Raw genomic sequence first — 25,606 nt, forward strand, 5'->3', positions numbered from 1 at the left:
GAGTTGTTTTATTTTTCTTAATCATTATTGATTGAGCGAAATTTTGCACCTACACCTGGTAAGAGAATTTCACCCATTTTAACCATAAAAATAAAAAATAAAAAATAAAAATCATCTAGGGTCATATGGCCTAATGCTATCTTCTCTATCTTTCAAAATGGATGATAAAATATCAAATGGATGGTAAGATATCAAGTCTTGTTTGTTACCAATGACAACTAAATAAATAAATAAATAATAAATATTTGATGAGGTAGGTCCCACAACAGGACCCGAATGAAGCCTACTTCATCTGTTTCACCTTTTATATAATAAAACCTAGAAGGCCTTGCATAAGCAACCTGCATCATTTTAGAGGGCTCAAATAGAGAACAAAATAAAATTTCATTTTAGAGGGCTTATGAAAAAAAAAAAAAAACTTTGATAGACAAATTACTGAGTGGCAAAAATCGCATTCATTCTAAAAATATTCTCTGCACTAAAAATAAAAAAAAAAAAACAACAAATCACTGCCTGAAAAAAAAAGAAAATAAAAAAAAGGAAAAAAAAAAAAGGGACATATGGGAAAGGATGATGTTCACACGAAAGAAACAAGTCATATCATTCTCATTCCACAAAATCAAATTCAAATTCAAATTGCTATAGTTTCATATGCAAGTTTTAATTGGATAACATGCATGAACTACAAATTAAATTATATAAGTATACATAGAAAATTTTCCCACATTTTCAGTTGCCTGCCTCTTGTGAATTACAGAGTAAATTTGCCGCACAATCACATAATGCAATATCCTCAAATATTGCTATTTTTCTGATATGATTATGTAGTCCGATTCCTTCAGAGGCTTTAAATCCCACGAAAGAATTTGAACATATATACCTGCCAGAATTAAGGAGTGCTTTTAATCATTTCCTTGGTGACGGCATTGGAGAAGTTGGAGGCTTCATGTCCTCGTACCTGTTTATTATGGAAAAAAATAAATAAAAATGATATACAGTTTGCAAAATTTTGGTTTAAAGAAGATCCAGACAGTGGGAATTGATTAATTTTTCTGCAAGAATAATTTAAGTTTCTTTGACAGAATGCCACAATGGAATGATGGATCGTGGTTACCCTCATTCATAAAATGAAAAACATAAAAAATCAAAACCAAAACCAAAAAGAGGAACTAGAAGAAGGCTTACATAGTAAAAGGTGAAAGTGGCCTCCCTTTTGCTTCATTAGAATGCTGTTCATCCCCTGGCTTATCGGCAGACGCAGTATGAGCTGTGCTGTTTCCCGACACAGTAGCTATCTGAGATCCACCGTCCAAGGTAGACATTGACGGGAGTGAAAAGGTTGGTGCATTAGGAGATGGTGATGTTGGGGGCTTGAGGTCATCGTATCTGAGAACATAAGGTGCCACAGTGGATTAGGAAGCAATTGAAAGGGGAAAAAAATTAAGAATAGAAAGACGTTTTTGCAAAATTAATAAAAAAATTCTTAGACAAGTCAAGAAAGAGTAACCACCTAAGAAATGGGACTTCATAAGGGACATGAAGCCATGAAGGCAGGGGTATCATGAGAAATATTAGAATAAAATATTGAAGAAACGTCACAAAAAAAAAAAAAAAGAATAAAGAGATATATCAACAAAATTTAAAAAGACTCAAATCTTTGCTGTAGCATAGAGAAGCCACTAAATAATAGAAGTAGTGATACTAGAGCCTTAAAATCAAATCTTTGTGATTTTAAGAAAAGCAAGTTTTCAGTTTGTCATCTTACCCATTATATATGTTATTGCCATCATGTCATGAGTCGAACTAATAAAATTTTAGAAAGAAACATTTTCACTAAACTTGTCACTGTTAAGAGAAGCATGTCCACTGTGTCCAGCAGCATACTTTATCGTACTTCATACACAATCCTTAAGAAAATGTTTGCATCCTTTTGTACGTCACCTCTTTTCACAGTAAGTAAGTACTTGCAAATGTGTGGGTGCTTTTAAAATTTTTAAATTTATTGTTTGTAAAAGAAAAAAAGAGATGATCAAGTACTCACTTCAGGATTTTTATGTCAATTATAAAATAAAATGATAAACTAAAATAGATGATGCCTATCAAGGCCAACTCATTTATTATGCTCTTTTTTTTCCAAGTAACATTTATCCTAAATATAATACAGTGCAATACAGTTGCAGGTTATAAATATTTAGTAAAACCCCTTTGGCATGATAATCTACGATTTGGTAATAGTGGCCGCTGCAACAGCATAGGAGATTCCTGGTATTTATTGTGTATATTATTTCATGAAACAAAAATTATGACAGTACATGTAAGCATAAAAATTTAAATTGGCACCATATACATAAAGAAACTAGAACCATTATAAAGTTATGCATGGTAAGGTGAAAGATTAAAAGTGAAATCTTGGGGAGGATCTTTCTCAACATCAGAGGAATTTGTTATCTTTGCCAAATCATTGCCTTTGGTAAATTGTGATACAAACTCAGCTGGCGTTGGGAAACTAGAAGGTATCTCTTTTGGTCCACTTGGTGTAGGGCTTGGAGAGGTAGGTGGTTTCAAATCCTCATAACTATTATTCAATCAGCTCGAGGAAAAAAAAAACTTTGTTTCTTGAGTTTTAAAGCACAAGGAAATGACTTACGAGGTGTAAGGAGAAAGAGGCCTTTTTATATGCACTTCTACTGCAGCTGATATGGACTCAACAGTACCAGCTGTCATTCCTGAGGCATTGCTAGCCATAGTATCCACAGGAGTAGGCTTTGACAATGCTTCAATGACATTAACATCTTTCTGACCACCAGGTGGGTTTGGGGTTGGGGATGTTGGTGGTTTAAGATCATCGTAATTGTAATGATATTAAAGATGATGACAACAACAAAATTTCTATATCAATGAGTTGCTATTTTTTGAGAGTTCTATGCAGCATTTATACAAGTCTGTCTTCTGTTTTCTAACACTTGCTCAAATCAATAGCATCATTGTATTACATAAGTGAACACATTTCTAATTTTATCGGGTGACTATACTGTTTTCACCACGGCATTCTAATAACTTGAATGTATGCATAAAACAATGGAAGAATTCAATTTTGACTCACACAATATATGGAGAGAGTGGCCTTGTTGGAACTGCTTTTACATTGGCAGGTTCTTTCTTGATAGGAGTGCTTGGCGTCTCAGATGCAACGCCCTTAGAAACTGCAGGCCCAGGCCCATCTGCAGCAAAGGATTCCTGACAACACCCAAAAGAAGTTCTTGTGATTTAGGTCTGAAATTCATGTTCTCAAGTGATAGTCAGGAAGTGAGCCAATATGAAATGTGAAAGGTTAGCATACAAAGTCCTTCAAAAAAATTTAAAATCTAAAACTACGATCTTTATATGATCCTTCATGCTTATATATATATATATATATTGGATTCATCTTGCATACTTCATCGAAAATGGATACACATGTAAGATTATTTATTTAATTGTGGCCCACATGATTTGGACATGTGACATATTACTTGGTGAGTAAGTAAATAGATATCAATTAATATTATTTATTTTTGGTCAACTTATAATTACCTTTTTGGTAATTACTTATTGGAGAAGTGTTTTCCTTTCTTATTCCTTACTTTGATGGAAAGTAGAATTATGTTACTATAAGGAAAACTGGTCCTCTCTCTGCCTTTATAAAAGTGCATATACTCCATCAATTATGTACAATTAATGAAACAACACGTAAAAGTTTTATGTGTGCAAAAGGCCAAGAGAGAGAAACCAGTTTCCACGTTTGCCTGTTGATCAGAGTTGCAGATTAGTTCGTGGTTAAAGGATCTAGAAGTTGGATTTAATCTCAACAAGGTTTGATATCGTGAATCGAGGTATTTATATCTAACTATTTATTTATGCATTATAGATATGTGAAAATCATGAAGTTCTAAGATTATGGGATTCATGTTTATTTGTGATGAATGGTTTAACACGAATAATTATAGTTTACATGTGGTATCAGAGCTAACGGTTTAGGAACTCATTATTTTTCATTAAAGTTGCATAAATAATATGTATAATTTTAAAATTAAATGATTGTATAATCCATTCTTTTAGAATCGTATGTTTAGATCAGTCCGTGTGGTTTTTGGGTTTAGGTACCTCAATTTATGAGCCAAAATTGAATTATGAAAGTTGATTACTGATACATAGTTTACATATGTGTAATAGTACAAACGTATGCATAATGTGTGTAAGACAAACAACTTCAATGCTTTAGGTTACTGATTTTCGTGCATGACTAATAAAGAACATTGAATTAAAAAAATAATAATAATAATAATAGCATTTGTCTTGTTATTGTTTTATAGAAACAGTAAGTTGTGAAAGGATTACAAAAACTCATTATTATTATTATTTAAAAATTAATAAATACATAAAGTTTGTGTATTTATTTATTTTATTAAAGAGGTTTAAATTATTGTTATAAGTATTTGTCCAATGATTTGAAGATTCTGCTTTTAATTTAAAATAAATTAAAATTAAAGTTATTGAATACATAAAATATATGTATTGATTTATTTATTTTAGGAATTTGAATTTCTAGAATAATTTGTGAGTTTAGAAATTTAATCTAATAAATTAGACATGTAAATAACTTATTGTTTCGTACCCAAACATACATACATATTGTAGAATCAATTTTAAATTGATTCAATTATGATCTTTAAGTCCGAAAATAAAATAATATATTTTATTATGTAGATAAAATAAAAAGATATTTTCTATGAAATTTCGGACTATTAAGTTTTTGAGATCGAAGTTGCTTAAACTTTAATCGACAATTATGAGTATGTGTGTATAATGTTAAATGGGTAAATTAATAATTAATTAATTACTAGTTAATTTAATATTCATATTATGTGTGGGTTAGTAGTTACCAAAGTGGCCTAACCATAATGGTCGATGAATATTAATTTTAGTACTAAATATAACTTAATGATGAATTAATTACTGTCTAATTTAATATTCATATTATGTGAAGATTGGTAGCTACTAAAGTGGCCCAATCATAATGATTGATGAATATTAATTTTTGTAATAGACATAATTAATCATAAATTAGTTACTATCTAATTTAATATTCATATTATGTAAAGGTTAGTAGCTACCAAAGTGGTCTAACCATAATAGTTGATGAATATTAATTTTAGTAGTAAACATAATTGCAATATTTCATGAATTATGATGCTTATAATTTTTTGTGATATTCATGAATATTGATTTTATTTAATTATGAGAAATAATTCCTCAAAGGGAATTGATTTTCAAGTGATTAAATAAAAATTAAAGGGTCGAATGTATGTATTTTTTTAATTAGGTAAATATAGAATATCCAAAGGTAACTTATTTGTTTAATTAAATAATGCATCACCAATAAAGGTATACATATAAATACATGTAAGCATCATTATTAGTATTTTATAGTTGCCACCCAAAGGGATACTATAGTTATACATTGTATTTATATTTTTAAGTTATACATACGTGTTGTTAACTCAAAGCATTATTGTTGTTAAGATTTTATCTTATTATATTTGTTTTATTACATCCCTTAATGCGCATGTTACATCTGTTCTGATTCTCAATATGACTAACTTCTCATAATGAAATGAGTAAGTTGAGTTCAAAATTTAGATGTGTTAAATCTTAATTTAACATTTTAAATTGAGAAACTTACTGTTATTACTGATAAAAACAGTGAGGAAGAAAAGATTCTCCATAAAGCTTGGGAGAGATCGAACAGATTAAGCATTATGGTTATGCGAATAATTGTTCCTCATAGTGATAGTGCTAAGGAATATTTGATTATAAGAATGTTTTCGTGTTGTAGATAAATATCGAAAACAAAAATTATTAATTGATATAACTACTCTGGATTTTTTGTTGTACTCGTACCATGTATGATCGTATTTTTAGATAACTAATGTTGCTGCAAAATTGAGAACCTTATGGATGATTGTGAATGAGAATTTTCTTATTCAATTTATTCTCAATTTCTTGTCTATTCAGTATGAGTCATTTCGAATTAACACTATTAAGACAAGTGGAAAGTGATTTAATTGACCTTTATGTTAATTTATGAGGAGACAAAACTTAAGTAGCAAGGTAATCATTATGTTCATCTGACGACTCAAGAAGCTAGAAAGAAATTTGGGAATAAGTCAGAAAAGGCATTAAGTGAGCAACACTCAAAATAAAAAGATTTAGGTCAATCTACTAAAAGAAAGTAATGTAATAATGAAAAAGTGTCATTAATGTATTGAACACTTTTAGAAAGACTACATGACATATAAAGAATGATTTGAAAAAAAAGAGTATGATTTTGGCTTTTGTATTTTGTGAATTACTTGTTGAAATTCTTTTTAATACATGATAGGTTGACTTAAGTACTAATATTTATATTTCTAATAGATGCAAGAATTTTTTATGGCTTAAACCACAAATTCAAATAAGAATTTCTTATTTATGATAATTGGGAAAAAGTTTTGTTGAAACCATTCTGACACTATATTTAATATTAGACAATGGATTTTATTTAAATTATTTTTAAAAATTTATGTTTATTCAATTTCCCATAATTTGATTTTATTTCAAAAACTTTATGTTAATAGTTTTTCATTTAAATTTGGTAATGATATTTATTTAAGAAATTATAATTTGTGAGTTATGGTATTATTGTTGATGATTTCTATAAATTCAAATTTGATGGTTTATTTATTAAAATCCTTTTGATCTTGTATCATAATGTTAGAATTAAGCGTAGCTCAATTAATAGAAAATTTATCTTTGGCATAAAAGACTAGGTCAATATCTAGTAGAAGGTTAGGAAAATTAGTAAAGGATGTGATTCTTCTTAATCTAAACTTTACTGATTTTGATGTGTGTGTAAATTGTATTAAGGGTAGACAAACTAAACGCACAAAGAAATGAGCCACAATAAGTACATAGCTTCTTGAAATTATTTGTAGACCTTCTGATGTTCCATCTTTTGGAGGAGAAAAGTATTTTATCGCTTTTGTAGTTGATTTTTCACGTTATGGATATATCTATTTGTTATATGAAAAACCTCAAGCAGTGTATACTCTTGAAGTATACATAAATGAGGTTGAAAAACAACTAGATAGAAAGTGAAAATCATAAGGTCATATAGAAGTGGTGAATATTATGTAAAGTATGATGGAACAGATTAATGCTCTAACCGTTTGTTAAACTCCTTGAAATGATTGCCATTTGTGTTCAATACACTTTGCTATACATGCCACAGCGGAAGCGTGTAGCTGTAAGGCGTAATCGTACTCTTATGGAATTGGTTAGGAGTATGTTAAGTAATTCCTCGTTACCCATAATGTTGTGGATATTAAGTAATCTAAAGGGTACAAGTTTTACTATCCGAAACATAATACGTTAATTATTGAAACCGGTAATGTCAGATTCATTAAGAATGGTGAAATCAGTGGGAGTGATAAAAATAAGAATTTGATCGTTTCAGAAGTTAGGGTACAAATATCTTTATCCATAACTTATAAGGAAATAATTGTTCCTTCAGTTGTTGAACCGTATAACAACGAAGAACAATTAAATAATCAACAACTCTATAATGAGATTGTCACCAATGAATAGATTGTAGAAGAATCATAAGGAATAACATTAATACAATCTCAAAGAGAAAGGAGATCTGCTATTCTGGATGACTATGTGATATATCTGCAAGAATCTGATTTTGATAAATAGTGAGATATATACGGATCCGGTTACATATTCACAAGTCATTAACAGTAATGATTTTACTAAATGGATTAGTGTCATGAATGAAGAGATTATAAAGAAACCTTCTCTCTAGTATTAAGAAGGAATATTTTAAAATACCATGGCATTAGTAGCTTATTATGATTTAGAGTTACATCAAATGAATGTGAATACAATTTTTATGAATAGGAGTTTATAAGAGGAAGTCCATATGGAACAACTTGAAGACTTCATATTAGAGGGTAAAGAATTCATGGTCCATAAACTTAAGATGTCAATATATGGATTTAAACAAGCTTCCTAACAATGGTATATTGAGTTTAATGATACCATTATTTCTTTTGGTTTTAAGAAAAACACCATTATCAGTGTATATACTAGAAGGTTAGTGGGAGTAAGTTTATATTTCTGATTCTATATATTGATGATATTTTATTTGTTAGTAGTGATTTTAGTTTATTATATGAAACTAAAAGTTATCTCTAAGAACTTTGAAATGAAATATATGGATGAAACATCCTATGTGATAGGAATAGAAATATTTCATTATAGATCACATTGATTTGTTTTTAGAATTGTCTCATAAATCATATATTAAAAGAGTTCTAGAAAATTTGGTTGGAGGAACAATATTATGAAAAAGTGCAAAGTAATTTATGATTACTTTATCTATTATGAAATTTTAATTTGTAGCATGCTTTGAGGCTATAATTTATGGTTGTAGAATTTATTTCAGGACTTGGAGTTATGGGTACCGTTTTCAGATTGCTGAAAATTTATGCTGCAATTGTTGATCTTCTTGTATGAAAAATGATAGGTATTCTAAAGTTGAAATACTTTATCATTAAAGAAGATATTTTAGAAACAACAAATGTCTATTGAAATTATAAGCACACAACTTATGATTGCAATCCATTAATGAATGGAATACCATCCAAGACATTTATAGAATATGTTGAAAGAATGGGTCTTAAATGTAGTCAATGATGATTATTTTTTAATTGTGGATTCCTTAAATAGTGCTTATATATATTTGACATTTTGCGCTGATTAAATGTGTTTCTGATATTTCCTATTAATTAATGTACATGTACGTATTGCTTTAATAAGTGGTAATAGGAATAGTCTTGAAAAAGACATTATTATTAGATCATTATTGATACTTCTCATTTATAGACTATGTTGAATAGATTACTAGTGTTGTGGTACATGGAAGGGACTGTGTCATTTAAGGATATATAACCGCCATGACTCGCATTGGTAATTTATTTACCATGGTATTTATGATGACCAATTTTATAAGTTAATCTGATTTATGGTGCACATTAATGACTATTTTACTAAACCACTACAGAAATTATCATATGTGCCAAGTGGGAGAATGTAAGATTATTTATTTAATTGTGGCCCACATGATTTGGACATGTGACATATTACTTGGTGGGTAAGTAAATAGATATCAATTAATATTATTTATTTTTGGTCAACTTATAATTACCTTTTTGGTAATTACTTATTGGAGAAGTGTTTTCCTTTCTTATTCCTTACTTTGATGGAAAGTAGAATTATGTTACTATAAGGAAAACTGGTCCTCTCTCTGCCTTTATAAAAGTGCATATATTCCATCAATTATATACAATTAATGAAACAACACGTAAAAGTTTTATGTGTGCAAAAGGCCAAAAGAGAGAAACCAATTTCCACGTTTGCCTGTTGATCAGAGTTGCAGATTAGTTCATGGTTAAAGGATCTAGAAGTTGGATTTAATCTCAACAAGGTTTGATATCATGAATCGAGGTATTTATATCTAACTATTTATTTATACATTATAGATATGTGAAAATCATGAAGTTCTAAGATTATGGGATTCATGTTTATTTGTGATGAATGGTTTAACACGAATAATTATAGTTTACAACACATACCACTAACTGTTTCAATACATTATTACACACATTTATCTATATAAGTACATATAACAATTTTGAAAATAGTATTAGAGTACATTACAAGGTGCTGAACAATAATTTTGAAATAAGTATTGAAATAAGTAATAGAACACTTGAGGCAAGCCTTGGCGCAACGGTACATTGTGGCCTGGAGGTCACGGGTTCAAAATAAGGAAACAACCTCCCTGCATGCGGAGGTAAGGCTGCATACCCTGACCCTCCCCAAACGCCCACGATGGCGGGAGCCTGGTGCACTGGGTTTGCATTTCTTTTTTTCTTTTTAATAAAACACTTCCATAAGGCGCTTAAGAAAATTCCTTATTCAGCAAATATAAAAAGGGAAAAAATAAAAAATAAAGAAGAAGGAATGAACCTTACCAAATGAGTTTGTCTATTCCTCTGGTGCTAAACACCATGTACATACAACTTTGCAGTTGGAACCTAAAACTTTATTGATTTGAGCCGAGCTACATATATTTTCATAGTTCTGCGACATTGCTAAGTGCTTGTACTGCTAAATCTAATATAAAGCATTGATCAATTCTACTCTCCCAGCATCCCATCAGGCAGCACAAGCACTGAGTAATGCACTAATGCAACTCAGTTTCCACCAATTTTATTAAAATTCCTTATAATTTACACCTAGTTTCCACCAATTTTATTAATGCTCCATCCATCTAATTTTTTTTATGCCAGAAGGTATTAATCAAATGATAAAATTATTCCTCTTCAAAAAAACATATTTTGGTAAGTAAATATATCTGTCTTTGTTAACAAAACAAATGAATTAGGTTGGCACTGGATCAGGGTTTACCATCTGAACAGTCCTATTCAAATTTCTCAATTATTTTTGCAAATCTATTTTAAATGGTTTAAATTTCTCGAACGTGGTTAAAAGACTTGCTCAAGTCATAAGATTAAATCCCATTTAATTTGGTATCATTCTTTGGTTTTATTATTGTAATTTTTTTTTTTTTTTTTTTTTTTTTTTTGACATGCATAATCCAGTGGCATGATGTTACATATTACTTACAATCATGAAAATGAAAAAAGCGCCACAATTAACGAGACAACCAAGGTACAGTAGAACCATACTTCATCTCATCAAAAGAAAAGGAAAAAGGGAATACAGGGGGAAAAAAAAGTTCCAAGAAGTCTAGCTTATTGGTGTACAAGTGGTGATATTATTGCAGGCCTATCATTTTAACCTAAAAGAGGACAAAAGTGAATGGTGAGGGCATGGACAAGAAAGTTGAAATTATGAAATTGAAAAGGTCTCAAGGGTCACTACGAATATGGTCCCTGCCATTTGAGGACACTGGATATAAACCTAACCCTTGGGATTAAATTGCAAAGAAAGTGGCTACACTTGGTATTCTTTAACCGCCTTGACACCCTAATATCAAGGAACCCCTGCATTTTCATGCTTGATTGCCCAAACACGAGAATGCGGAAAAAATCAGGATTACCTAAAATATAACAATTTCTTTCTTATATTAATAAATAGGCTAGCAGAAATACTTTGGCAACTTGGGCAACAGAATCAACTTTCCAAACAAGTTCAGCATTTGAATTACCCAGTACATCGGATACTGGGAGGGAAGTCGGGAGACAGACCTAACCTTTGACATTATTTTGCACAAAGTGGCTACTTTTAAAGCTCGAAATCAAGTTTTTCATGTTTACAATTTAAGATGGAGATTAATCTTCATTTTGGCAACAAATTGAAGGAAAATACCTTCAGTGGGTAAGCTTCAGCACGTTGGGATGGTATCTTCACAAGGAGTTCTCCCATGGGAGTCAATGGCGCAGTTGTTTCTGCAATTACTTCCACCACTTTACAATATGAAAGGCTTCGGTTTTTGGCCATAAATGCCATTAGTTCTGCCACCTGCCATTTAACAATAAGAAGTTTAAGTCTCCTCAACCATATATAAGATAGAAAAGACTGATTTTATTTCCACTATTCATAATGATGTTTAACCAGAATCTTGGCCTTAAAATGAAATAAATGTATAACTTTCCAGATACTTAATGAATATATTCTACTCATCCTGACTCCATTCTAATTCAGTCATATACCAACAGAATATTGTGTGTATGAAAAATAACTATATCACTGTGAATAGTAACTTTTGTAATTGACATAATTCGGTGTCAAAACAAGTCCGATTGAGTCTTGAGGTCGTAAACAGAACAAGTGCTAACTCACTCCGTGGTCAATGAGAGTACACTTAGTCAGGTAAGAGAGTGAGAACACACTTTATACAACTTAAGATTTATGTCTTAATTGAGAGTTAGGTGCTTTTGGGTCAAAACAGGTGTATTTTGAACTCTCAACTGGTTGCACTTTAAACACAACCGGTTGCACTTTAAACACAACCGGTTGCACTTCATGCCGGTGGAAAACTAGCTCTCAGTCAAAACACAACCGATAGCATTCTGAAACAAAACCGGTTGTGTTTGCTCTAACCAAAAGGTAAAGTTCTTTTAAAGACAAATTCAATTACCTTTTTTTATTAGGTTTTCAAGAGAAGCTTTTGCACGAAATTACTAAATTTTCCAAGGGTTTCTAGGTCTCTCTAAACACCTATTTATTTAAAATTCATATTGAGCAAAAATCAGATAAAAGTCTAGGTTGATTATCCATATTTATTCCACAACCATTCCACCTTGCACAACTCACAATTACATCATGACCACTCATAATTTACAGAACTTTCCATACTACCACCCAACAGTTCGAGGTGAATCAATTTGCAGATTGCCACAACTCCATACTATGTTTAATATTGAAGTATGGTTTACACTGCAAGATGTTCCACTCTCGATATGATCTTGGTTGGTGATGCTTCCACTAGCAGTCACCATTCTAAAACTCCCGCAAACAATAAAACAATGGAAAAACATATGGGTAAAGCAGTAAAAAAGGCATCAAGATACGAAGCATAGCTACTTCTATAGGTGCGACAATACCCGTATCATGTCCGTGTTGGATACCGACACTTTTCGGACAGTTGCAGATACATGTCCAATACTTCTTAAATGTATTCATAGTCTTAAACTAATATATATATATTTGGTTGTATCTTCTACTTCTTAGATACTTCAACCATGTATCCAATGCTTCTCAGATCCTCAAGCACACATATTTAACAAGTCTTAAAACCTAAAATATAGAGTAACTATTTCAAGTATAGTATCACTGTATAATTGCTAAGAAAGTTTAAATTTTCTTTAAAATATAAGTAATGTGATATTGTACCATGACTAGTTTAGTCAAAAATTTATCTATGCAATATAACTCTCAACTCTGACCTTTTAGCTTATTTGTTATAACTTTAATAAATAAATGTTAGTAGCAAATTAACAATATCTATGTACATATATAACAGCAAAAGTAATTATTATTTAAATTTATCCATATATACATTGTTATGAGCTGCCCAACCCATGTAGATATTGTCTATTTTGCACAATCTCCTCTCGGTGCTCATGGTTTTCCTCAAACCACAACTAAATGGTTAAGGGGTGTCCACAGATACAAGTCTCAACAACTTTTTCCCCCCATGCGATGTGGGACGTCACAATCACCCCCTCTTGGATCCAGCGTCCTCGCTGGCCTGACCCGCATAGGTTTATGCATGACCCCTATTTTTGGCTAGGAATTGGCTCCGATACCGTTTGTCACGACCCGCCCCAATCCGTGTAGATATTGTCCTCTTTGCTTACTCTCCTATCAGTCATAGTTTTGCTCGAAACGCGTTCATACATATAAATGCCAAGAAATTCTCCACCAGGCGATGTGGGATGTCACACATTGTCGCGCGGGGGGGTGGGGGTTTGGTGAAGTTGGTGAGATTTATACATGTGGGCACATCTTGATTGTGTAGATGCGTTTTGAGCAAAACCGTAAGCACCAAAAGGAGAGCATCCAAAGTAGACAATATCTATAAGGTGCAAGGTGGATTATGACATATTGTGTCAAAGCCAATCCCCAACCGAAAATGGGGGAGTGTGCACAAGCCCATGCAAGTTAGGCTAGCAAGGACGTTCTTGGGTAGTTAATTTATGAGATTGAAAAACATATTAGGGAAAAAGAAGCAAAAGAAGAAAACTAAGAAAGGGGAGAAAAGAAAAGAATGTGACGGCAAAAAGAATGAGAGAGAATACTGATTCTCTCTTACGTTATATTATTTATACTATCTTGGATAAACACGTAATTACTTATATACACTTCAACATAGAAAAAATAAAATAAAAGGATAGTCTCCAACAAGGGCAATTGTGACAGTCCATGTCGCTTGGGGGGAGAAGTTCCTAGCATTTATATCTGTGGACAACACTTAACCCTGTAAACGTGTTTTTGAGCAAAACTGTGAGCACTAAGAGGAGAGTGTGCAAAGCGAACAATATCCACACGGGTTGGGGCGAGTCGTGAAATACATATATATATATATATATATTAATTACATATATTTACATTAGTATTACATATATTTCCGTGTCCTTGCCACATCAATATCCTACCTTTCAGGAATTTGACGTATTGCCCCCATATCCCGTATCCATTTCCATGCTTCATAGGCATCAAGTGCCCACACGATATAAGCAAGAATGGACCCAGATCCAAATGGAAGAGCAATGAAAAAAGGTTTGAACAATAACCAAAATGCAGACAGAAGTTTACTAGAAGAAAACCTGAAGGTTTGACACTTGACCACCAAATAAAGTATCTTCTTCTGAGAGAGTGACATTGTGAGTTTCCTTGTAGGCATCAGTAGGACGCTCCATCCCTCCAGGTCTCACAATCTGAGATAGCACAATAAAAACTAGTAACCAGCTTCTGGTTCACATCATCTGCGACACCCAATTTTTTTTATCTATTTCCAGAAAAATCTATGAGAACTCACAGTGTATGGGAGACCACTGGCTAGCAGTGCTTCTTCTGCCTTCCTTTTCCAGATCAGGACTCCCCAAAACAAACTTTAGCAGCAGAAGCAAATGACAGTCAACAAATCTAACTTAACAGTAAACACAAATTATCAACATTCTAAATCATTTTGTTATAGGATTAATATTTGCATATAGTACAACAAATTGTCTTGTTTATCAAAAAATTTCTGTACTTACTTTAAAATAGCCGCAGGAAATCCAACCTTGTTAGTTCCCAATGATGTAAGCAAAATAAAGTGGTTCACCTTTGCAACAGTTGCTGCACATTAAAGTACTCAAAAGTTCTGGCATCTTGAGCTTAAAGAGAATAAATTTGCTAAATTCAAAATTGAGGAAATTTCAATCCCTAAAGGAATTTCAATTGAAATTTAATGATAGGTAAAATAACATATATATCATGAAAGAATAAAGCTCATGAATGACCATGTCCGAGTTCAGCACCCCAGATTTGTTACAAGCCCTATCCAAACCCTAGCACAACTTTAGGTTCATCATTCATGAGCTAAGGTCAAACATCGAAAACACAGGCTGATAATATCTATTGTTGGTTTTGACCCATCGATTCCATATACTCATAGACTTCAGAGTATTGACCAGCCCAATCATTAGATGATCCAACTTGGATCTCAGATTTTTGCAAAAATGGGGCCAAAATAATTAGTATTTTTATATAGAATTTTTTCCACCTCTGCTTAGTTTTCAGCTTTCACAATCAATATAGTCATCTCATGCTTAGCCGAAAATGAGAAAGCACTTGTCTACAATCCAACTTCTCTTTACCTGCATCAATAAGGTTTTTTGTAGCTTGATAGTCAATTCGATATGGTCCAGTAATATCAAAAACCTCCTTCTCACTAGCACCAATACAGCATATAATGATGGATGAATTGCCTAATGCTGGACCAATCTGATCCTGCTTCTCCAAGTCACACTCTACAATTTCAAGCTTCTCTGTAGCTGGGCTAAAGACCAAAGAAACTTTGTTAATTGCTGTAGGAGCAAACCTTTTCAAATAGTACTTGCATAACCAAACACTTCGTTTTATCTCATAGACATCAAAGTTCACAACAATTAAGTGTAGGAAGTAAATGAGACTTGCATAGCTCCTTTCACTTACGTTTACTTCCTTCACTTGTAACTTCAATTCCAAACTTCATCTGTTGAACACTCTGCAGATAAGCATTTTATTTAGTTCATCAATGATTACAGAAAAAAATAAGCAATTCACATTGACCACTAATTAAACTCATACTTGCACAAGAGATTCAGCTCTCTGAGCACTCCGAACACCAGCTCTAACTCTGAATCCCAGTTTCAAAAGCTCCCTAGAAAAAGAAACGAAAAAAGAACATTTTTTTTATCAAATTTGGGATCATACCAACTTTATAATGAATTGAGCATAGAATGTAACCTTACGGTACGCGACCCAACTCTACCAGTGCCACCAGCAACAAATACAAGATCCTCAACTTTTAAATTCGCATCTTTTGTAATTCCTTCAGTTGCCTCTGAGCTAAATTTTGTTGTGCCTTATAGAAACATAGGGACATAATCACATTTAGGAACAATTAATATAGCATGATAACCGTTTCTTAACCAGAGAGAGAGAGACGGGTAAAATTGCAACTGTAAGAAAGGGAATAGCCTCTGCTCTTTCATTTTAATGCAGACTTTGTGTTGGGATTGAGTGTGCCCTTCAAACCAATTTAGCTTTGTATTTCACATTTTATCATTAATAGAATTTGTTATTTCTAGTTTACATGCTTTACATACATATATGGTGAATGCTTTGGATTGGTTGACTCTAGAGTTGACTCAAAGTTATGTGATATAATTTATGTGCATCTGTAATAGAGATGTGCATTAGGAGATATAAATCATAGAAATCACATCTTTTGTAAGAATTGATTAGTTCACAATCATGATAAAATTGGACAATCTATCTATAAGAATGTAACTATTGAAAAGCATAAAACGAAAGTGAAGAGATAATTAAAACAAGTAGAATACACAGATATTACATGGTTTAGCCACTAGGGCCTACATCCACGGCACAAAGAGCCCAAAGGGCTACACCACTTTTATAATACTCTCTCAATTCATACACAATACAATGGTGGAGGCTCCTTTATATAGGAGAAGAAATTATGAGAATGAAAAGAATTAGAAAATAGGAAATAAGGAGGATTTTTTTCCACTGATTCCTCTGGTAACACCAAATCTTCAATAATAGGAAACGACATCAATTACTGAAAGATTTTCTTCCTCCATTAAATCTTTAATACTCCCCCTCAAGTTGGAGCATGAATGTCCAGCTTGCCATTAAGATGACGAGTAACAAGAGTAAATGCTGAAGAGAGAAGACGAAGAACAATGTTACCGAACACACCGACAACCCAAACAAGCCAACGAAATACTGCCGGAGACAAGGCAAAGGCAAGGACAATGCTACCGAACACACCGGCAGCCCAAACAAGTTGATAAAAACTACCGGACACGGCAACGACGAAGACAATCCTACCAAACACACCGGCAGCCCAAACAAGTCAATAAAAATTGCCGAAGACACGGTAAAGGCGAAGAACATTACTTGTCGAACAAACTGGCAACCCAAACAAGTCATAAATAGCACTGAAAATCCCTTAGCAACATTTCAGATGCTAAGGGAATACCCCAAAATAGGGGTCCAAACCTACGAAGAGAAATTAGGCTTTGAAACCATGTTAACAACCCATCTACTCTAAAAGCTGAAGCTATTAGAGAGGATGTAACTTAAATATATAAATCTTTCAACACACCCCTTTACGTGTGGCCTTTTTTTTATCCAACACATGTTTCACAATTTTAATTATCAGGGTGACGGTGAGGTTTGAACATGAGACCTTTGGCTCTGATACCATATTGAAAAGCATAAACCAAAAGCGAAGAGATATATAAAACAAGTAGAACACACAGATATTACGTGATTCAGCCACTAGGGCCTACATCCACGACACAAAGAGCCCAAATGGCTATATCACTTTTATAATACTCTCTCAATTCATACATTATGAGAATCGAAAGAATTAGAAAATAGGAAATAAGGAGGATTTTTCTCCACTGATTCCTTCATTAAATCTTCAATAGTAACGTGTAAGTTTCCACCTATAGAAATGACTTATCTTAGTCACTATAAATAGAAGGACTGTGCAAGTTGCTGTGTACGACACATTGAACATGTCGTCGTTGTAATTTCTCCTTATTTGTATTCTAACAAGTTACTCTAAGTATGAGAGAGTAATGGACTTGTGTCTTGATTAGTGCTTACTTTGATTAATCTCAGTGGGCCCTAGGGTCAAAAATTTGAGTATTTAGGTAATCATTAATTATGGGCATTTGAACATTTATTCTAAGATGACATCCATGCTAGTATCATTTATTATTGACTTGATTAAGTTTGATCACAGAAATCCGAATCCGGTAGTTTTTGATGAAATGTTTTATTATATAATTATTTATCAAATATATTATTTCTCAAATAAATGTTTTTATGTGATCAAATAAATTTAATCAAGAAGTCAATGATAAAGGATTAATTAGTAATTGGATTGATGGTTTTACTTGTCCAATAAGCTAATTATGCATAGATGTGTATACTTGTAATTTAATACTTGAGGCTTTGATTTATTTTTTACTTGGAGTACAACTATTTTTATTTAGTGAAATTAAAAATAGTTTATGGGCTAATTAATTGGGTCATGGGGTTCAATATTCCTTTAAGAAGTCCATTGGAATCCAAGTATGGAATTGGCCCATCTAGATCCCACTTCTAGCCTACCTAGGATTACAAGCATGATAGTTGGATAAGATTAGGAGAGAGAGATTGAATGGAGAGGAAGAGAGGGGTGGCCCACTCTCTATCCACCCCTATATATGTGTGTTGTGATCTTGTTTGATAGACACTCAAATACATACACGATATATTCTCTCTCTAAGAGTGAAAATTTGGTGGTGAAGAAGCTACAAACACCAACACCGCACCACCCCCCCCCCCCCCCCCCCCCAAACCACGCGCACACACACACACACGCAAAAAGCTTGAAGAAGGAAATCAAAAGCTTGGATTGGAGAGAAAGAGCTTAAAGATCTCTCATAGTTGGTGTTAAGTATGATGAAAGTAATGTATATTCAATATATTTATGAACAATACATGGGAGGAAGCATGAAACCCTGATTGGGGTAGGTGACTAATACAGTACTACGGGGTAGTACATGGTACAACAAGTACAACAAAGGGTACTACATATATATATAATCTAACAGCCCCCTCAAACTCAAGGTGGATTATATGAAGCCAGTTTGAGTTTGGAGACATATATCAGACCTTTGGCTTACGCGGTAGATGACGTGTAGGATGGCATGGCAATGTGATAACGTGGCAGTTTGCTGATGTGTCTGCTGTCGTGGCTGCCAAATAAGACTGATTGTTGATGTGGCAGAGCTGAGGATGATGATGTGGCACTAGGGTGAGTGAGAAATCTTCTGGCACATGGGCAAGAGCTTGCAGCACATGGAGGCGCGTGACAATGTCTTATGGCGTGTGGTGGTGGCAGCAGAAACTTTGCATGGTGCGTGAGGAAGTGTTTCGGGTTAATTTTTGTGGTGTTTTGACAATATTGTTCCATTCCTTCGATTGATGTGAACAGAACTTCAAACGGATGCTGAACGATTCAGAAAATGAACAGTGCTTGACGGTAATGAGAGTGCTGCTAGTGAGTAGCACTGCTTGTAGGAGGAAGACAGGCGGCTGGAAAAGACCCGAAAAAAAAAAAAAAAAAAAAAAAAAAAAAAAAAAAATGAAAGGGATTTTAAAACCCCAGCTCTGATATCATCTTAAAGATGATGGAAGTAATTGATATTAAGTACTAAGGAAAACAAATTGATATTCTGTATATTTATGATCGATATATAGGAGGCCTTTATATAGGAATGAAACCCTAGGGAGTATGTGAGTACTAAGTAGTACAGCAGTACAATAGTAGAAGGTGATACATGGTACAATGAGTACAACATATATATAATATAACAGTTGGCAATCTAAAAGTTGTCCAAAGGCATAAATCTTACTCTCTCTCTCTAGGATTGAGTCACAATGACAAATGGGAAATGTTTTTCAGCTTCCACAAAATAGACCCGTTTTCCAGCACTTTGTTGTCTGCTCCAGGATTTGTCGACATTAGCGCTGCAATAAAGTGATGCCAAAGCTGATTATTTGGTTGTTTGAGATCAGCTTAACCAATCAAACTTGAGTTCGAGCTCGATTCAAGCCTAGAGATATGAGTGTTCAAGCTTGGATGGGTCGGACACAGCTTGACAAACTTGAGCTCGGCTTGCTCGTCCAATTTTGAACTTAAACTCGAGCTCATTCTTGAGCTTGAGATGAAAATTGATTAGAAACCTAAACAAGCCCTAACAAATGAGGCATGTTCACGAGCTTGTTCATGAATAAGTTTGCGAGCCTAACAAACCAAGTAATGAGTTGTCCGGCTTCAGCTCATTTACCTTAACAAGCCTGAAAATGTTGTTCGAGCTCAACTCATTTACTTAGCCAACAAACACGAACCAACCTTTTTTTGAAGTGTACCTGAGTTCATGACAAATCAGTTCGTTTGCAGCCCCAATTGACACTTTTCCAAACTCTTCAGCTCATGCTTCTACCAAACTAGTCAAATCAGAACTAAACATAGCTATGTGTAGATGCAAGACTTATATTAAAAGAGACGTTCTTAAACAAGTACAAAATAATTTTTTTATATAAAAAATCAAATGGTTACTAGGCTGATTACTGTGTCTTTAAGAGATAAAAGAGTACTAAGATAAATAAATATGAGGGTTGAACAGTGTCTAAACTCCTCCAAATATGTAGAGATATCAGCTTTTTTAAATATTCACTTCACAAATGAAAACTTAAATAGAAGCATGATGTAGAAACTTCAATATGAAAAATTAAGACAAGTCTTAAGTCCTTTTCCTTTACTTGCTTCCAAGCATACCCTTAATGGACCCAAAGAGTCCTATAAATTCTTCTGCAGGCAACTAGTGTAGTAGAAGAAGGTTGTAACAGGGCGTGTCTCACCTTTAAGTGCTCTTTGACCTACTATAGATCAATTAACAAAAAATAATGGAAGAAAGAATAACAATGCAAGTAATCTTATTTCTTCTGAACATAAAAGATTGATCCTATAAATGTCCATTTACTGGTGTGTCCGTCAAAGAAAGACTGTAATTAATGCCCATTGGAAAAAGAAGAGAGAGTGTAGTTAATGTCCATTGAAAAAAGAAGATCACGATGAACAGCCAAATGAAGCTAAAATGAAATAAAATCAACAATCAGGGTAGATTACCTTGTAGTAGGATCATTAGTTGGGAAAAGTCAACAAGACTGTTAAAAGCTCATGGTATACATTTCATGTATATTTATAGTAATTCAAACTCACAGACCATAGTTATCAAAAAAAGATAGATGTAATTAGAAGCATGAAAAAAATCTCGTACCAGATGAGTACAGATGTAACAAAATATATGAAAAGAATTGCTAATGGTGTATAGGAACGAGATGCGTGAACTCTAGAGTGTTTGAGAAATGCTTATAGACCATTGCAAAAAGGGAATAGGAAACACTGGCAACATGAAGATAACAGGAAACAAGTTTTCCCATAAGTTCTGAAAATGGTTCCTACGAATCCCCAAAAGCTTCCAAGCACTTTCAACACATTTTCTTTGAAAAGTCCAAAAGTTATATCTCAGTTATAAAGGTTCCCTTTTTCTTCTTTTTTTTTTTTTCAAATTTATTTTTCAATGTACCATGTTCCTTTGAGGACCAAATTTACTTCTAATTTTTTTCCTATGCCTAACTTGACCATTATTACCCAGCTGACAATCATCTACTTTACATGGATGAATCACTTGAATAAAAGTGAACTTAGCCACATTCCATTCCAAACAGATTATTCAAGATCCAACTCAAATAATGCTGCCCTTGAAACAAAAAGCTTCACAGTAAAAAGCATGAACTCTGAAATAATAGTTCTATTTTTAATAAAAAGCTTCACGGTAACTTTCCAAAGTCTCAACGCAATAATAATCCAAAAACAATTAATCAAAATTTCTAGGAGAGTTCTCCTAGAAAAATAATACTAATAAATATAAAGCACATATTAATTTTCTGTTTGGTTCCTGGGAAACCCAAAAGAGAATAGATAAATTTCGTTTTCCCAATGTTTGATGTCCTTTTGTTTCCAGAAAAGTGTAGCACTCAAATCCACTAATGGGTTATAAATAATGGAATATATAAGATTCAAAATCTCAATTTCGTTCCAATTCCTACACATGGGAAGCAACCAAAAAACAAGAAATTTGAATGGACTCCCACATTAATTAAATTGGGAAATGTGTAACAATGCAGTACGTACCTGAAGCTTGAACTCTGAAATCAAGAAGTTTGATGGTTCTGCCATATAGGTGCCTCTTGGAATTGGGAATTTTGATAACCTGACCACTTAAAAATGGTTTCTCTCTCAAAAAAAAGGGGGTTAGAGCGGAAGGTATTCTAGTTACGGTGGACGATTGTAGGGAGTGAATCTCCATTAATGTACTCCCAAATTGAGAGAGAGAGAGAGTGACTAATAATGTGTATTCTGTTTTAGCTTTTTCAGTTTAGCAGTCATGCAGCTCCACCCCATGTAGATAGATATGATGGACCCCCCAAAAAAATAGTTTAATGGTTACATAGTGACCATACATATCTACTAAGCCCGAGGGCTCTAATCTACTCCTTCGCTTGATCTTTAAGTGAAGAACCAAATTTCATATATGAGGAGGAAAAGGATGTAAAAAACAAAAAAAAAAAAATTGTATGTTCAAGTTATTTGTGTGACTCGTACGTAGTGAAATATTTAGAAAGTTTTGTATATTTAAAATTAGATACGGGTCTTTATAATTTGTACTTATTTTAGTAATTAAATAATTAATTATATGTAACATAAAATAAAACAAAGTAATAGTTAGAGATGATACAGGATTTTTAGCGAGTATAGATCAACTGTTTGCGTGAAAAAAAAAACCTCGTGGACTGTGTAGTCCAAAGTAAACCGATCCACTATGTTTGAAACAAAGTACATTGAACTTTGACTCTGGTTCACACCTTATCGTTCTGTCAGACATCAATCACTAACAATCCTCTGGCTTTGCAACGTCCCGTCCAATAATACTTGACCTTAGGCTTATTCTTGATCTCTGTAAAAGAGTAGCAGGTAGATCAAATAACACTCCTCGAATGCTTTAGCCCTTTCAAAGTGTGATCGTTTTTACTTCTTTTCTTCAATATCTGAATTCGATGTAGAAGTAGATCTGCTTTTCTCTCATCGTTGCAGATGTAAGATTTTGATCAGGATCAAGATTTGAACAACACTCTAAACTCACTATGACAAAGAAATTAACTTGGATTTTCTATAAAAATAATATTCCTAAGGCTTTTATGAATAATGAAGTTATAATGCAAAAGTCGTTCTAAACCTAGATGTGTATCAGGGTTTATATAGAATTTTCAAAGACCTAATCCTTTAGAAAATAAAGGAAAATTCGTGCATAGGACTTTTGGTAATATTCTAAACCAACTAAGAAGTCTAAAACAGGATGGGATTAAGTTACCTTAAACTGAAACAGCAGTAGTACCGATAGCCAAGTGCGCCCTGTGATGACCCGAAGGATGATCCGATAACGAATCTTGAATGAGGAAGCGAAACAAAAACAAGGTCTCTAGGGACATACAAAAGTGACCTTCCATTAAGTCACGGAACTCAACGAGAACGAAAGCGGAAGCAAAAGTTGAAAATAGACCAAGTATGGCCCCAAGGACAAAATGGTCATTTCACACAGAAAACGAAGTCTCTAGGGATGCACGTTATCCCTAAGACATGAATGTGACTTTTCATGAAGCCACAGAAAACAAAGAGACAAGATGTGGAAACGACATTTTAAAAATGGACAAATGCAACCCTAGGGGTAAAATGGTTTTTTCAAAACAAAAATGGGTACTACCGAGTACACCATTGGAAAGATAACGAAAAGAATAATAAAGTTAGACTCAAGAATCTCTTGATTTGGAGTTCAGACGAAAGAGATATGGCCATTTGAAAAAGGAGCGTCAAGGTTGCCAAGGGGAGGGCACCATGGGCGCCCATGGTGCACGCCGTGCGCGTGCACTGCAGCCCCCCTGAAATTACCAATGGCTTGCACTGATTTCTGGGTTTCAAATGGGGTTTTGAGGGCTTAAACAATATTTTTTAGAAAAAAGTTGTAAAGTAACCCCGTCCCCCCAAAATCATGTTTTCTACATGATCATGTTAAGAGAAGTTTTAATTTTTCAAGTGAAATACCCAAAATACCCCTATATCAAACTTTTTCCTGAAAAAAAATGTGCGCACCAGAAAATTCAGATCTGCGACTGATTTCGAACACTCAAACGAATTTTTTTGGAAAAACAAAAAGAAGAAACCCCCCTTAAAATCATGTTTTCTAGCTAACCATGTTAAAAGAAACTCTTATTTTTAAAGAAAAACCCCAAAATACCCTTAAACCAGATTTTGTAAGAAAGTACCAAAGTTGAGTCCAAAGGGTTACTCATCTCATACAATTATGAGGTTTTATACAAAGTGAACATGGACGTAAGCATAATATGCATTTTAAGACATGCTATAATGGCTCGTGGCCTCAAAATACGCCAAATGCAAAATTTGACCTATTAAACCTCAAGTTTGCAAAATATTGCTTTTAAAGGAAAACATAAAACCAAAAGTATACAAATGGAAGCAAAAGACGTTTTGGCCCTTGGCCACACGTCATACATATACAAAGAGTCATAAAGAATGTGCTTATGCACACTTTACATATCTCGAATTAAAAATGACATACTAAAACCTCAAATTTCATAATATTTCCAAATACAACATGAAAAAATAAATGACATACATGTGATTCAAAGATTCTTGGCCCTTGGCCTCATTACATACACATCAAATGAGTCTCAAAAGGTGCACTTAAGTGCACATTACATAGTTTAAATAAAAGATACAAGTTTCAGCATATTAAACCAAAATAATGCAAAAACATGCTAACAAATGCATGTAACAAATACACCAAAATTCCCCAAGCTATTAAACAAGTCTAAGGATGTTGTGCATCCCAAAATAGAGTTTTCATACCTGAAAAAGATCCCAAACAACTAGGGTGAGTAAACAAGTTACTCGTAGGAAATGAACATACGTATAACCTAAAGTTTTAATGGTTTTGCAAGTTTAGTATAAATCAATCCATGTGGTTCATGCCACCTAATGTCTATGTCCAAGGTGAGACTAAGGGAGCATCTTGTGACGGCCCTAGTTTTTCAAGCCAGTGCGTCTTGTGATGAACCGAAGATTGACCCGATAACGGATCCAAATGCGGAAGCAGAAATAGAAAACATGACCTTAGAGATGCATCTCTAAGAAGCCAGAGTGACCTTCCATGAGGCCACGGATCTCAACAAGAACAATGCAGAAATGAATGATCAGAAAAAAGACCGAATAGGCCCCTAAGGGCAAAATAGTCTTTTCACATGGAAGCAACGTCCTTGGGAATGTACATCATTCCTAAGACACATACATGACTTCCCACGAAGTCATGGGACTCGAAAGAAAGTAGTGAAAACAACTTAAAAGAAAACCGGACAAATTTAGCCTTAAGGGCAAAATGGTCGTTTCTAAAAATATAAAATCGGGTACTACCAAGAACACCACTGGAAAGACAATAAAAAATTAATCAAGTTAGACCCAAGAATCACTTGATTCGGAGTTCGGATGAAGAATATATGAAACTCCACGGTTTCATAAAAT

At 33.4% G+C, this 25,606-nt stretch overlaps 1 protein-coding gene across 1 annotated transcript; it reads right to left on the bottom strand.

Annotated features, from left to right (window-relative positions):
- Positions 1 to 576: 576 nt before the first annotated feature.
- On the bottom strand, positions 577 to 22,402 carry LOC132300750 (protein TIC 62, chloroplastic). The gene is made up of 12 exons (XM_059797968.1): positions 22,148 to 22,402; positions 16,108 to 16,225; positions 15,949 to 16,021; positions 15,814 to 15,865; positions 15,477 to 15,653; positions 14,874 to 14,955; positions 14,654 to 14,726; positions 14,442 to 14,552; positions 11,479 to 11,631; positions 3,104 to 3,237; positions 1,186 to 1,386; positions 577 to 958 (listed from the first exon to the last, which is right to left on the bottom strand). Exons 1-12 carry the CDS (start codon positions 22,320 to 22,322, stop codon positions 907 to 909), a joined length of 1,401 nt encoding a protein of 466 aa, XP_059653951.1. The 5' UTR covers positions 22,323 to 22,402; the 3' UTR covers positions 577 to 906.
- Positions 22,403 to 25,606: the final 3,204 nt, after the last annotated feature.

Source organism: Cornus florida, unplaced genomic scaffold (genome assembly GCF_030987335.1).
Source record: "Cornus florida cultivar Cherokee Brave unplaced genomic scaffold, ASM3098733v1 CherokeeBrave_3.0.0_Hap2_Chr03, whole genome shotgun sequence".
In the NCBI taxonomy this organism is placed as follows: Eukaryota; Viridiplantae; Streptophyta; class Magnoliopsida; order Cornales; family Cornaceae; genus Cornus; species Cornus florida.